Genomic DNA, 15284 nt, shown 5'->3' on the forward strand with positions numbered 1-15284 from the left:
TGTCTTTGTCTTTCGGCTGGGGCTGTCTGTTTGGCATTCTGTTAGCCTAAGCCCAAAACCATTAACACTTGTTTCTGTCAGTTTACATGAAAAGCGGAAGCGCTTTTGTTTCTGTGCAACAAACAAGTTTCCTAGCGCCCATGCGACTACCCAAACCCACTCCACCCCACCCCCGCTCGCTGGCTGTCAGTGGCATTGGGCAAAAGCGCGCTGCCTCTGGGCCTATGTATGAGCGAGCAGTGGCGTGGGCAGGGGGTGTGTGGGGCTGCTTTAGCGTATGCAGCAAAAATATTCTTTTCGTTTTTGCGTTGCGCCTTTTTCTTTTTTTTTTATTATAATTTTTATTCTTTTTTTTTTTTGTTTTTTGCTCTGCATGTTGTTGCTTTTTATTATATTTTTTGACATGGGTAGCCGTACTCTAGATTCATTTGTAGCAGCAGGCGCTGCGTTTATTTGCTTGTTTTTCACTTAGAGCAAAACCATAGGCGAAACCAAAAAGCAGTAGCCCCCGATCTCGAATCCGACGTTCCTGTTAAATACTCGTACCCTTACTATACATATATATATATATATATATTCATATAACTCGAGCATGCTGCCATGTCAGGCAAGCTGGATGAGGGTGGTCTTGTTCTCGTTGCTCGTTTCTCCTTCCTCGTTGTTTTGCTTGCATGTTGGCCGGAAAACTTTTCTATTCTCTGTGTGTGTGTGTGCGACTGTCAGCGTCAAGTCGTAGCTGCAATTGTGGAAGGTGAAAAAGCGCTGACTGCTCTTTTACCCATTCCCATTCCACTCCAACTCTCATCCTAAGCTTCAAGCTCCGAAACGTGACAGCAGAAAATTTTTGAAATCATTTCTCGCTTTTCCAGTTGCCTAATCTGTTCTCATTTAACTCAATGCAAAATTACGAACTTGAAGCAGTGCTACGACTTAAAGATCTCAAGTTAAGAAGCAAAATTAAGCGAGCTCAACTTTTTAATACACTTTGATTGCATATTTACGAATGAAAACTTGAAATGCTGCAAATGCTCAGCGTCAAATTAGCAGTTGGAATCGCAGTAAGTCTCTATATTAACTAATTATGTAATCAAAGCAATAATCAACATTTTTTCTACGCCATGGAATTGCCGACAAGACGCTTTGAAGGATGCCAGGAGTACTTTACTGGATTTTCTGCTGCGATTCTCAAAAACTCAATCGTCGTCGTTTGACGCTGAAATAGAAATCCCGCTGCCTTGACTAGTAATAAGTGAAAATAAAGTCTACAAATATTATTTATAAAATGTAATTGTAATTCCAAAATATTGTATATCATAGAACATAATATCGTTTATTTTAGTATTGTATAGGGCTTAGAACTTATCATTATTGAAATATTATTCGATAAGCTTTAGCTGCAGACTCAACATTTACTGTTAAAACATCTTGAATATAATTTAAATAATCGAAATATATATAAACGTTAAAAGCAACTCATTTTTAAACCGCAACAACGTAACTTTTATTTATATTACTTTAGCATAAATGTTTAAAAATGATTTATATTAATTTATTGTTGATTTCTTAAATGAAATTAATTCATGGCAGAAATTCAAAATTTTTTATAATTTGTACAGCCGTAGATCAGCTCATTGATTGACTGCTAGAATATGCGGGTCAACTGACAAACAGAGAGAAATATCACGCAACAATGTAAGCGATATAAAAAAGAAAATCATCTGGCCATCAAGTATACGTAGTGGTTGCCCATGGAGCTGAGCAGGTGGGATATGCGCAAGGGATTGCTTGGATTTGGTTTATGATTGATTTGAATGCTTCATCATGCGTGCACGATTGCATATATGCCACGCCCACACACAGACACACACACACACACACACACACATACACATGCAGACGAAAGAAAGATGTAAGCTGAAATGAGCATTCATGGCTGCTACGTGATGTTGAGAAGAAAATTTGTATGGCAAGCGGCAGTTTTGGCAAAAGGCTTTGGCGCTCTTCCTCTTTTTCTTTTTTTTTTGTAAGGTGTTTTGCAAGTGCGGCGAGAGAATTAATTTATAAATTTATTATAAAGCAAAAACTACGTGCGTGCAACAGACACGAGTCGAATCAATGGGGTCATCAATGAAGTTCGGAGCTGAAGGCTGAAGCTTTATGATGATGATGATGATGATGACTGCGCTTGCATAAACGACTTTTGTTCTTAGTCCAACCAACCACCACCCAGAACAGCCCACATATGTGTGTGTGTGTGTGTGAGTCTGTTTCGTATCGATGCGTGAGCAGCATTTCGATTTGAGGCTTCCTCTCAAGCTTTGGGCACACATCCAAGTTATTTATGTCGGCTCGCTAGAGCAAGAGCAGCTTTTCCGTCCAGACGATTTGGGCTCATGGCCAGACACACACACACACACACATAAGCTGTGGAACGTTGAGCAGCTGCCTTCGGCCGCATACAATTAGCTGCAACTGTAATTAAAGCAATTGTGCCATAAATCTCTTAGCAATTTAATGGCAAATGCTGCACCAAAAATTCGTTCGTCCTATGCGCCCACGCGTATGTGCCAAGTAATTGTAGCCAAGCAAAAGAACAAAAAAAAAAAGCAGTAATAATAATAATAAAAAATAAAAAATGGCGCATAAAATGCCAAATTAATATAAATTTAATAGTTGGCTGGCATTTATGGTCGCCGGCACAGTTAAAGGAATGCAAGTAGAAGTAGAAGAAGAAGAAGCAGGATCTGCTAGGCTGTGGCAGTGGCTTAGTTGTTAAATTTAAAAATTTAAAAATACATTGAAAGAAATTTTACACAAAACTCAATAAAATAAACTCATTAAGAATTCAAAAGTATACAAATTAAGCGCATAAATTAAATTAATGTTAAGTTAAGCAAACATTAATTATAAAATTTAATATTCATTTAACATATTAGAGACCGTAGTTATTGATTTCTTTTTTCTAATAAGACCAACTAAACGCTCTTATTGATTTTTGAAACTTAAAAACAAAAGTTAAATTAAATAATTATAGTACTTAGCTTTATTATTTTTTTCATAAGAATATGCAATAAAAATATTTTAAAAAATTAAAGCTCAAATTTAGTTTATTAATTAAATAATTTTGCATAGTAGTTAAAAACCTCAATTTTTTATTTATTTATTTATAAAGAGCTAACTAATAATTAAAATTATGAGCTGGTGTTGAGCGATGGAAAATTATTTTATTTTATGGAAAATTAAATTATACATATTGCATTTTTCTATTGCCATATCCAATATTCAATACAAACTTGCCCATTGTCAATTGGCCTCAGTGCTGTGAACATAACTGTAACATCAGCAGTCAAAACTAAACACAGCCTCAATTCCAACGATAAACGCTCTCTGAGCAGCGGCGCTGTCGATCGAGCGCTTACGAACGAAAGCAGCGCTGCTCTCGCTCTCTGCGCTAGCACAAGCTTCGACTTGTCGCATACGCTCTTTGAGTTTGACTTGCGCTCTCTAAGCAACGGCGGCGAATCGAACGAAAGCAGCGCTGCTCTCGCTCTCTCTTTCTCTTTGCGCTCGCTCTCAGCTCAGCTTCTGTTCTTGCACTTGGATCAATGTTTGTATTGCATGCATTTCAATGTATTAGAAATAATATTGTACTGTTGAATTTTATTTTGAGTAAAAAAATAAACATCATTGATTACCTTTGCATTGAATAGCTCAAAGTTAATAATTTGCATTGAGCAAATATTATAAAAATGAAGCAATTTTATCATTAGTACTTAAGCTTGTAATAAAACTAATAAATATAATTACGTTATAATAATTACGCTTGCTACTCGAAATTAATGCTAAATTCTTTAAAGTGAATTTTAAAAAACTGAAAGGCTGCATTTACAATAAATATAAAAGTTAGAACTCGAAATATTTCGACTACTTGAATTGAATTCAAAACAATTATTTAATGCCCACAAATAATGGTGAATCTGATTTTAAAATTAATAATTTAAACGTAACGTAAACAAGAATGTAATTTAAATAAAAAAATAACTATTTTAAGCTCTTAGCTTGAAATTTCTTAAACCAACATCAAAAGTTTACAACGTTTGGCAAATTTAGTTGCCGCTTATGCTAGTGCTGCCTATAAAAGAGGCAACTTTATATTCAAAAATTATTTTTTGACTTGGCTCGAGGTTGAATTTGAAGTTCATACATACACTAAAAATTCAATAAGCATGACTGCAGCCCTGGTTGCTGCTGTCAAGTGTTTTTTGGCTGCTTGCCGCATTTGGTTGGCAACAAGTCAAAAGCAATTTTCAAATTGTTAGCAGTGGAAACTAAAAATAATATTAGTAGTAGGCTATGCACACACACATACATATAATTGCTTTAACTGAAAGGTACTATATGCCCTAAAAAATTTAGTTGCTGAGCAGTTGGCACTTGAGCTTCTGGAACTGAACTGAGCCATGGCCGAGAGCAAACCAAAGTCGAAGCGCGCTACGCGACGCTATCAGCTAATCGATTTGCCCAAATATGTGCAGCAGCCCTTGAAGCTCCAGCCCTTGAAGCTGCTCCAGCCGCAGCAGCAGCAGCAACAGTCGCAGCAGCCGCTGCGTCGACCCAAGTCCGAAATTGTGCGCGAGCTGCGACGTTTGCGCTCGACGCCAATACGTTTGGACGATGAGGAGCCAGCGGCGACGACGCTGTTGGCGCCAGCAGCAGCAGCAGCAGCAGCGCGTCCGCTGCGCAGCCTGGAGCAGCTGCAGGCGCTGCACCTGACGCGTCATCGCCTGGAGCAGCTGCTGGGCTCCAGTGCATTCGAGCAGACGGCGCTCAACTGTTTCGTTCGCCTCAACATAAATCCGGGCGATGTGCCCGCCGAGCATCGCATAGCCGAAATCGTTGGCATTGTTCACCTGCCCGAGGGCTACTATGTGGGCAAGCTGCCCACCAATATTGCGCTCCAGCTGCGCTACGAGGACGTTGTGCTCCAGCACGAGTTCAATGTCATCTCGAACATGGCCTTTACTCCCGATGAGTTTGCCTATTGGCGCGACAATTGCGTTTGCCAGGCCATCGAGCTGCCCACCACGGAGCTGCTCGCACGCAAGAAGCTCGAGCTGTATAATGCGCTCAATGGCGAATTGCGCGCCGCCTCGATTCTGCTCAAGACCAATAGCCGCATACCCACGGCTCTGCCCATGCGCCCAGTGCCGCGTGTTAGTTTACTCGAGCGTTTTGGCGGCGTCTATCCCTGGAAATTACAACGTCCGCCGCCCATTGTGCAGTCAGATGATGCAGCGCCGTCCAGCGAGCCAGCAGCTGCTGCTGCTGCTGCTGCTGCTGAGCTGGAGGCCATCAATGAGCAGCTGGAGGCGCAACGCTCAGAGACTGCACTGCCGCCGCCTGCAAATAGCGCAGAATGAAGAAGCAGAGCTAGAATTTTTAGTTTATTTTCATTTGCTGGCTAAATTCTGAAACATGTCCGTACCCAGTTCCAGTTCCGGTTGCTATTTTAATGTAAATTAAGCGAGCAAATGCATTAAAGTTCGAAATAATTATGCGTTATTTCAATTTCCAATTCGATCACAAGTTGAATTTAATTTTTTATAAAAAAGAGTAGGCAACACTGTTATGGAATTGAAAATGAGCAGCGGTGTTGATATTTTGTAGCAATCACTTGAAGCTTATTCGTTACTATTTGAACGCATTCTGAATGAGTTAGCAGCTTCAGCTCAAAATATTATCGTGTTGATTTTTAATCATTTATTTAATTTTAATATAATTAAAATTTTAACTAAACAAACTGCCAATTGCTGTGCGTAAAGTTTGTTTGCTGCAAGTTAGCAGCGCTGCTTAAAATGCTATCGAACTTAACTATCGATCTGAGTAACGATTTGTTTTAAATTGAGTTGGCTCAGCCTAACTACTTGCTATTCGATATAATTTATTTCTGCTAAAGATTAATTCTTTCAAAAAAGTTGCTTGCATTAAAGCGATTATTAGTAGATATTATTTAAGTCTGCTTGAAATTTTATATTAAAACGAGTTGGCAGAGCTAACAGAACTGTAATCGAAGCTTAACTATTGACAGACGTGCAAATTTAGGCAAACGTTTTGCTTGCGAAGGCTAAATTTGTTTTTGAACAACGCATCGAATATATATATATAGCTTGGTTAATAGAAATTGGTAAGTTATAGAACGCTTGACATATATTTTGCTATATGCCTTTACTTTAAACTCTTTTTGTCGCTGGCAAGCTAATGGATTTGCAGACTAACAACGATAGCGCTTTGGAAGATGGAGAGCTCTCCTCCAGCGACGATATTTATACGCCGCTGCAGCGACCAGTGCGTTTAGTGAAGACTTTTGCGAATCCATTAGCCAGAAAGGATGACGAGTCCGAGTTCAATACGCTGTCATCGTCGGGTGAATCTTCGGAGGAGGACTGCATTAAAAAGCAACGAACAGAGACTGCGCCGGCCGAAGCCAAAAAGACGCGTAAGATAATGGTGCGTGTATCGTCGGATACAGATGCACATGGAGCACGCTTTAGGAACTACAACGTTTGGACTGCGGCGCTGCAGGAGGAGTCGCTAAGCGAGAACATGCGCAGCTGCAATCTCACGCGACAAGTTGGTAATGATCGCAGTGTGGAAAACTATGCATTTCCACAAAAGCATAAGAAATCGCTTAAGCGTCGTCTATTCGACTCGCCGAATGAGTCGTCAGCACTAAAGCGCGGACGTCAATTCAGCTGCAGCAACGAGTCCGCCGCACAGCAAGCTAAAACCTCAGTCAAGCAACGGCTGGGCCAGCGCGTACGACGTGGTAATAACTTCGGCAAGCCTAGACATATACTCGACTTGAATGATTTAAACGCTCGCGATGCTTGCGATGTCGCTAGCGAAATGGCCAGCAAACTATATGAGCTTAAGGATGAGCTTATCGTGCGTGTGGTTCAAGTGCTTGGCATTGATTTGCCATTGCAGCTTTACAAGCAGACGCAGCGCATCGAAGCAGATGGTGGCATAATGATTAAGAATGGAAATCGTCGACGTACACCGGGCGGTGTTTTTTTGTTTCTGCTAAAGCAACATGAGCAAATAACGCCAGCGCAACTAAAGTCCATTTTCAGTGAGGATAAGACAAAATCTCGCAAGCAACAAGTCGCAGCATTTATGCGTGAACGTAAAATGGAAGAGCTAAAGATTTGTCTCCACGAACAAATGTCCCTTGGCTCTGGCAAGCAACGCATATCGAATCCTACGCCTTCGCCTGAGCATGAACCGCAAGAGAAAACTCATGAAATAAACATGAGACTAGTGGGAAACGCTGATGAGAAACGATTTGATTAGCTACGACGATGATATTTTGGATGTCAATTGTGCTGAAATGGATTTTTTTTAAACGAACGCTAAGCGCAACTATGTCGCAAGGTTTTTTTTGTTGTTTTTTCTTTCAAAATCTGTTTATACACTGCAATTTTTCTCATATATACACATATTTATAAATTTCAATAAAAAGAAAATGTACAAACGCTTGAAATTAATGAGTAGGAGAGATTTCAGAAAGTATTTCATGAAATGGAGTTTCCAAAGCTCGAGACCTGGTTTTTTTTTGACATGAGAACCGCAGGTTGGAAAAAGCTGCTTTCATGAAACTTCCGCTGTTTTCATATTTTTCCCGCATTCACAATTCGAAAAATACCAGATCTGTGGAAATGGCAGCCCTGGCTGCCTATAACTTGAAATTGGAATTTAGATAGCCTCAAATATCTTTTTATTCCACAGCCAAGTTTAAATATAATTAAAAAAAAAATACCAGATCTGTGGAAATGGCAGCCCTGGCTGCCTATAACTTGAAATTGGAATTTAGATAGTCTCAAATATCTTTTTATTCCCCAGCCAAGTTTAAATATAATTAAACATTTTATGAGTTGGACACCGTTCACTGATTTATATACCAAAATCTGTTTAAAAATATTAGAACATGTCAAAAGATAAAATCGCTATATAGATATGTGAGTAAAGTTTAAATTACGCAATAAATAAATTATTTTTGTCGGTAAAACTATCGATATATATCGAAATAATCTTTTTTGACAACACTCTTTACAAGCTTGTTTACAAAATAAGATTTTTTCTCAAGCAAAAGTTAAAATTTCATCAAAAAAAAAAAATTGGAGTATTATTTTATGCTTAGCTTTCATTTTAGTTTCGACATAAAACAAACGAAATTTAATAAATTCTTAGAGTGAAAATCGAAAATACGCAATAAAAAAGAAGCCAATGGACGAATTAAAGGAGCAGAATGAGGAGCAGCTGTTGGGACTGCTGAAGGATGCGATTTCGCCCATAGCTGAGCGAGCGCGCGCGTCTAGCGAGCAGCTGAGAACGCAGTGCGTCGATGCTGAGTCAATGCTGCGGCTCTGCGATGTGTTGGGCGACATTAAGTATACGCCAGGGCTGCGCAAGTGTGCGGGCAATACGCTGAGGCAGCGTCTAATGCAGCAGCAGGCGTGGCAAGAGCTGCAGCCGCAGCTGCCAGCAGCGCAGTCGCGACTAATGACGGCGCTCAAATCGCTGCGCAGCGACGACGACGAAGCGCTGCAACTGGCGGTGGTGCAAAATGTGGCGCAGTTGATGCAACTGCAGCTGGACAACGATGTGCGCGAATGGAATGAGCAGCTGTTTGAGCTGCTGGCGGCGCATTGCAAGCTCGCCGAGCAACAGCTGCTGAGCTTGAGCCTACTGAAGCTGCTGCTAAGCAGCGCCCCCAAGTTATGCGAGCAGTACTTGCCACAAATGCAGCGCATATTGCTGCAAGGCGTGCAGCAGAGTTGCAACGAGGCAACGCCGCTGAGCGAACTGCTGCTCAGCGCCTGGTCGCTGGCCATACCGCTCTACAGCAAGCAGTGCGCGCATTGCCTGGAGCAGCTAAGCGCAAGCGTCTGCCCCATTGTGCAGCTAACGCGCGTCTTTGCACGCGAGCCGCATCCGCGACGCAGCTGCCGCGGCCTGCAGACGCTGCAGAAACTGCTGAAGCATGCGCCGGAGCAAGTTTGGCCACAGCTGCCGCTGCTGCTCAACGAGCTTTGCCAGCTGTCCGGCGACGTTTATCTGAGCGACGAGCTGCGCACGCAGGCGCTGCTAACGCTCAAGAGCTGCGTGCAGTCGCGTCGGCGTCAAATTATACGCCTCAAGTTGATGGATCGACTGCTCATGACGCTGCATCAGCTGCTGGCAGTGCCGCCGGCGCTGAGCTCCGCTGGCGAGGAGCTTTACTTTGGCTCAACGCGCAGCGCTTTGGCCGAAGCTACGCAAATTTTAATACACATTGCCAGCGAGTCGAACACGGCGCGCGTGGCGGAGCGTGCGCTGCGCCTAATGCAGCCGCAGCTGGCGTCGCAGCGTACAGCGCTGCAGCGTTTGGCAGCGCTGCTGTTTCTAGCGCTCATGACTCAGGGATTTTCGGATATGCTGCCGGCCAAGCCGCTGCAGGGCTTCATTGCCACCTTGGCCACGGGCTTTGCGGACGAGGAGCGCGTGGTGCGGCGCGCTGCGCACTTTGCGCTCTCCATCATGGCCGAGTGCCTGCAGCCGGAGATCACCAAGCAGGCCGCGCAGCTTATGCCTCTCTTCACCCAGTACATTGATCAGCTAAGCGACGAGCAGCGTCGCTCAGACATTGAGCCCAGCACGCAGACGCGCATGTTCTGCACCCTCGAGATTTACTGCGAGAGTCTCCAGCCGCATCTGCTGCAGCCCTACGCTGCGGATCTTATGCAGCGTCTGCTGAAGCTTTGCCAGCCCGGCGACAATTCGCCCTCGTTGCGCCAAATGGCGTTCAGCGCCATCGAGTGTGTGGCCAAGATACTCAAGAGCGACTTTGTCGCTTACTTTGATCGCACGTTGGAGCTGGCGCTGCTCTTGATCAAAGACTCAAGCGATGATGATTATCTCCTGCTGCGCTCCAATGCAGTTCAGGTGAGTTAGAGCCAATAGCTTTAAGAGACTGAGAATTATCGTTAGAGTTAGCAAAACATCGATAAATTGTTGCTTAAACATTTTGCGCTTAGCGATGTGTCGATAACATCGACAAATCGCAAATATCGTCGATTTTCCATCGCTATCTTCAGTGCTATGTGCTATAAGAAAAGCTAGCTATTGATATTATTTATAAAAAGTTTAAGTAAATTGGCGAGCCTTAAGGTAGACGCATCAACACAAAATTCCACATGTAATATTTTCTTCCAAAAAGACTCGTCGCTTAAATTTGAAATTAAAAGTTAACACGTGTTGCTTAGTTCATATTAAAGTGTTTTCAACATATAAAATCAATTCAATAAAGTAATCGATTTAGTTATATTTTCTTCCAAAAAGACTCAGCTTCAAATTTCATACTTGCATCATTTGGAATAGTTCGAATTAGTATTCTAATGTCTTATGTCTGATTAAGCAGAAATTCTTAAAGAACGAGAACTTTATTATAAATTAAATCAGTAGCGCAGTTAAAAAACTAAGAAAACTACGCAAAGGTTAAAACAAAATTCGAGCCTAAGCTAATTGCATAGATTCGATTCGATTTGAAACATTCTGCTGAAAACATAAAACTCTAATTCGAGTCGTTAATAGATATATTTGGAATATCCATTGAAACATCCATTTGTTAATAAATCTCCTCCAACAGATCATCAATGCGTTGAGTGCTGTGGATGGCGACAAGTTTAAGCAGCAGGCACCGCAGCTCCTGGCGCATTGCATGGAGCTGCGCCAGCATGAGGAGGGTCAGCTGCTGACCTACAAGACAATGGGCTTGATTTGCGAGCAAATACCAGAGCAACTGACGCCACATTTTGCGGTGTTGGTGAAGGAGGCATGCGGCACTATAAAGGAGCTGCTGGCGATGCCAAAGAAAGCGGACAGCGATGCGGATGAGGATGCAGCTGAGCAGACAGAAAGCGCTGCAGATGACGACGACGACGACGATGATGACGATGAAGAGGATGAAGCTGAAGAGTTGACGGAGGAGCGACATGGCGATCAGACGGACAACGAAACTGAAGGCAGCAGCTTGTCGAGCATGGAGGGCAGCAGCGTTGACTATGCGGATGGAGCACGCGAGGCAATTCTTTGCTTGAAGCAGCTGGCGCAGCATATGCCAGACGCACTGCTGCCGCAGCTAATGGAGGCGGAGAGGCGTGTGACAAGCGCAGCAGCGCGACTGGAGGAGAGCGGCAAGTGTGCAGTGTTTGAAACGCTGACGCAGTTTGTTGTGCTCTATGCCAGGCAGCGGGACATGGCGCATGCCAAGCGCAAGTGCCAGGAAATGCTGCCGCAGCTGATAAACTTTATGCGCAATGCCAAGGACATGGAGCATGTTGTCGTCGGCTACGATTGTTTGAAGCAGCTGCTGCAGTTGCTCAAAGCGCAGGCGCTGGCGGGCGCAGGCGCGCGTCAGTTGCTCTTTGGGCTGCTGCGCCGCACACTGCGGCGCGGACTGCCCTGTCAGTTCAATGCCAGCGCCGAGCTGGACATGGAGGCGCTGCAGCATTGCAGTCAAGCGCTGCTGGAGGATCAGCTAGTGCTGCAGCGCTGCTGCGAGCTGCTGCCCATTTTTGGCGCCTGCATGAGCGCACATCAGTTTGCCGATCATTTGCAGCTGGTGCGCAATCGTGTGCTCAAATTTTTGCATCAATCGAAGAGCAGCAGCAGCAGCTCCAGTCTGCTCTACTATAATTTGCTCTGGCGCTGCATGCCCGCGCTGGGTGCATTGGCAGCAGAGTATCAGGAGCTGCTGGCTCAGCTGGTGGCTGCTTGCGCCACTGATGCGCAGCCGGCAGCGCGTGAATTTGCCTGGCAACTTGCCGATTGGTTGCTGCAACATTGGGCGTCCCAACATGCAGCTGCAACGCTGCCGCATCTCGAGCGCGCTTGCAGCTCAGCGCTGCTGCCTGCAGCGCCCTTGAGCGCAGCTGAACGCGCTTGCGTTTGCGGCCTGAGCGCGCGTTTAATGCTGCGCGATAATTTGTTGCAGCCAGCGCTGCATTTAGATAAATTGCTGGCGCTTTTATTTACGCAGCTGCCGCTTGCTGAGCAATGCGTGCACTATACGCCGCTGTTGCAAGCTTTGCTGCTGCTGCAGCAGCAACAGCCACAGCTGTTGCAACAATACGCGCAACGCTGCGCGCAGCTGTTTGCAGCTCCTGCGCATTTGCCGCCAGCTGAGGCAACACGCGCCGCTGCAGCGCAGCTGCTCATTCAACTCACAAGTGTTGCCACTTGAGCTTGCCACATTACATTTTCTCAATTTTGTAAATTCCAAGTTTGAATTTGTGCAATTTAATAAAACTAAAGTTCGCTTTCATTTACCAGCAGCTGCAACTCATTTGCTCATTTTGTCGCAGCTGTCAATTTGCTATATAGTCAATAAAACTATGCCTAATGTCACTGTGCCGTTAGAATTCTGATTGATTGGCCCTTGGGGGGGCTGACGATGAAAATGCGAAAATGTGAAAATGTTGCGACAAATCAAATTGTCAAGCGTTACGCTCGACGACAAAGTGAGAAAAACTCGGCAATGCAATTAGTGACAGAGGGCGAACCAACTGGCGAAAGGTGTGTGGGTGTGAGCGCAACGCAATTTAGCAACATTTTCAACACTTTGGGGCGGCCAACGGCAATGACTTGCACAACTTTTCTTTTCATTTTCATTTGCTTTCTTTTGCTTCAACAAAACGGCAACAAAATATTGCCAATAAGGCTAGAAAGTTAAATGAAATGCAATTAAAGCACTAAATAGCTTGGCTGGTCCCACAGTCTGAGGTCGTCGCTAAGCAATTTACTTTAATCAAAAGCAATTGGCAAATATGCAAAGTTTTTGCATTTCGATTGGCAAATTTGTCAACAATTCATTTTTGAATCATTTATGTAATTTATGTTTATATATATATACATTTTTTAGAATTTTTTTAGAATTAAGTAATTAAAATTACAAATTAAATGAAATAAATTTTACAATATTTTATATTTGCTAATTTATAACATTTATAAATTCTTTAAAATAATATAAAATTTTAGTTGTCTCCCATTGCTAGAAGATTTATAAAATGAATGGAATTAATATATTAAAATAATGATTAATGTTCAACTGAAGATTTGCTTAAGCAAAAAAATAAAATAATTCTTTAATATAAAATAAATTAAAATAATTTTATAAATAAAATTATTTTATTACATATATTAAATAAAAGCTATTTGTTCTCTACATTTATTTTTTTACACATAGCTCTCTAAATTCAAATAAATAAAAGGAAAAAATTTAAATTTGTATTTATATAATTTCCTAATTTGTATAGTCGATTTATCAAACGAAGTGAACATCGAGAGAATTTATAATATATATCGTTTATTATTTTCGAATACGAATTTTTTAAGAAGCTCAGCGACTCACATGTTTTACTGCTTCTTAATTTTGTTTTAAAAATAATTTTGATTAATCAAGCAGCCATCAAATTTGTACTTTCTTTCTAAAGCATACAAATAGTTTTCTAATTGATGAATTCTTGTTTAATTTTGAAAATATTTGTTTTGAATATTGTTGTATAATAGTTAGAAATAGTTTGAATTTAATGTATAAAGAAGATAATAAAAAAAAACATTGCAAATAGTTTTGATGCAAAAGCTTTGACCTTAAGTTAAAGTTTATCGACTGCTTATTATTTAGAAAATAGTTTCTTAGTAAAGAAATCAATTGCACGTGCAAAAAGTTTTATTTTAATTATTTAAGCTGCAATTTGCAAGGCTGCTCAGCATAGAGCGTGAATTATTTGCTCTGGACGCAGCACACACTTTTATTAAAAAACAAACAAACCAGCAGACAAACACACTTTTTTATTATGTTTATCAGCAAGCAGAGCAGAGAGCCAACAAAACAAAAAAAAAGTTAGTTTAACATAGAAGTTTTAGCGTTTTTTTTTGTTTGCGCGCGCGGGCGCTTCTAATTAACTTAAAATGAACCTTTTTTATTTGTTTATTTAGCACACACACACGCACACACACTTTGCTTTTGGTAGTATCTTTGGCTCACAGTTTGGGGCGTGCGTGTGTTTGTTGGACAAATGTTTTTATTTTTTTCGCGTTGGAAAAAACAAAAAAACAGAAAATGTCACTTAATAAATTTGACGACTGTTTTATGTTGTCGTTGTAAAAAACAAAAAAAAAAAAGATATATGAAATAAATATAAAAATTATATGTTTGTTTATTATGGATAAGGCGAACGAACGAGCGAGCGAGCGAACGTATCACGCCCATTACAACACGTAGTGCTCATAAATATAAAAGCAGGGCCACGCCCACAAGAAAAAGGCAGCGCAACATTAAGGCTTGGCCCCGCTAATGCTTAGCGCTGGACTTTGGCACTAGCCTTGACCCGCCTTGACCTCTGAACGAGCACGCAATATCAATAAGAGCTAAAGCTAAAGAAATAGTTGAGAGCTAAAATATTTGCAATTTTAAAATTGTTGCAAGTTTGTTGATTTTTCTATAAAAATAATAAAAAAAAAACATATAATAGAGTAGAGTGTTAAAATTTTTAGACGAGTTTATTAATTTTTTTGTTGCTTTTGACTTAAGAAGAAATTGTTAAGCTTGACAAAATTCCGAAAATTTGTGGTTGAAGCTTTGTTGGTTTTGCTGGCAACGAGTGCGTATGAGTAATATGGCTAAATCTATAATTTTAGAAATTATAATATGAAGTTAATGAAAATGCAAATGGCATGAGAATTGGCGCATTTGGGATTTTTTTTTGAGACAACGCTGCGTATAAGTAACATGAAAAATTGTCACACTTGAATTTTATAAATGTAAAGATACAAATCGAAGCATAGAAAAAGCCTGAACGCTGTTTTTGCTTTGAGGCCACGCGGCGTATGAGCAACATGACTTAGCTGAGCTCAAGTGAAAGGGTTAGAAAGAGAAACTGCTGCTGCTGCTGCTGCTGTAAGCTGGCTAAAGAGTCAAGTGGCAAGAGCTGTGTTTGTGGCATGTTGCGTGTGCTGCAAGCAGACGTTTGACTTTTCTAACTTGCGAGTCGAGTCGAGTTGAGACGAGTCTCCATGACCAACTGCGCGATTGTTTGATTGTCTGACGTTTGTCTGTTGATGTTGCGACTTTTGGTCGGATTAAATGAACAGCTACACCTGCTGACATGCATAAGTGTCTATGTGTGTGTGTGTGCAATCGACGAGCATTAAAACTCAGCATTCAACATTCAACTTTGGCAAAC

The 15284-nt window shown here is 41.7% G+C and overlaps 3 protein-coding genes across 3 annotated transcripts; all 3 read left to right on the plus strand.

The window, feature by feature from the left end:
• The first annotated feature begins 4367 nt into the window (after window positions 1–4367).
• On the plus strand, window positions 4368–5574 carry LOC108605962 (RNA polymerase-associated protein RTF1 homolog). The gene has a single exon (XM_017995781.1). It carries the CDS (start codon window positions 4461–4463, stop codon window positions 5418–5420), a length of 960 nt encoding a protein of 319 aa, XP_017851270.1. The 5' UTR covers window positions 4368–4460; the 3' UTR covers window positions 5421–5574.
• A 512-nt stretch (window positions 5575–6086) lies between these two features.
• On the plus strand, window positions 6087–7472 carry LOC108606005 (phosphorylated adapter RNA export protein). Its single transcript, XM_017995828.2, is given in 3 exon segments — window positions 6087–6184; window positions 6256–7334; window positions 7336–7472. Coding segments are annotated over 2 exon segments (1146 nt in total). The 5' UTR covers window positions 6087–6184; window positions 6256–6258; the 3' UTR covers window positions 7406–7472.
• A 721-nt stretch (window positions 7473–8193) lies between these two features.
• LOC108607178 (maker265) lies at window positions 8194–12368 on the plus strand. The gene is made up of 2 exons (XM_017997834.1): window positions 8194–9984; window positions 10688–12368. The coding sequence occupies exons 1-2, from the start codon at window positions 8287–8289 to the stop codon at window positions 12281–12283; spliced, it is 3294 nt and encodes a 1097-aa protein (XP_017853323.1). The 5' UTR covers window positions 8194–8286; the 3' UTR covers window positions 12284–12368.
• Window positions 12369–15284: the final 2916 nt, after the last annotated feature.

Source organism: Drosophila busckii, chromosome X (genome assembly GCF_011750605.1).
Source record: "Drosophila busckii strain San Diego stock center, stock number 13000-0081.31 chromosome X, ASM1175060v1, whole genome shotgun sequence".
Lineage (NCBI taxonomy): Eukaryota > Metazoa > Arthropoda > Insecta > Diptera > Drosophilidae > Drosophila > Drosophila busckii.

Bases quoted from the DNA above. Each gene is read 5' to 3' on its own strand.
- LOC108605962 (XM_017995781.1), top strand. From the start codon at position 4,461: ATGGCCGAGAGCAAACCAAAGTCGAAGCGCGCTACGCGACGCTATCAG.
- LOC108607178 (XM_017997834.1), top strand. From the start codon at position 8,287: ATGGACGAATTAAAGGAGCAGAATGAGGAGCAGCTGTTGGGACTGCTG. The intron at 9,985-10,687 runs GTGAGTTAGAGC...CTCCTCCAACAG, and splicing joins TGCGCTCCAATGCAGTTCAG to ATCATCAATGCGTTGAGTGC.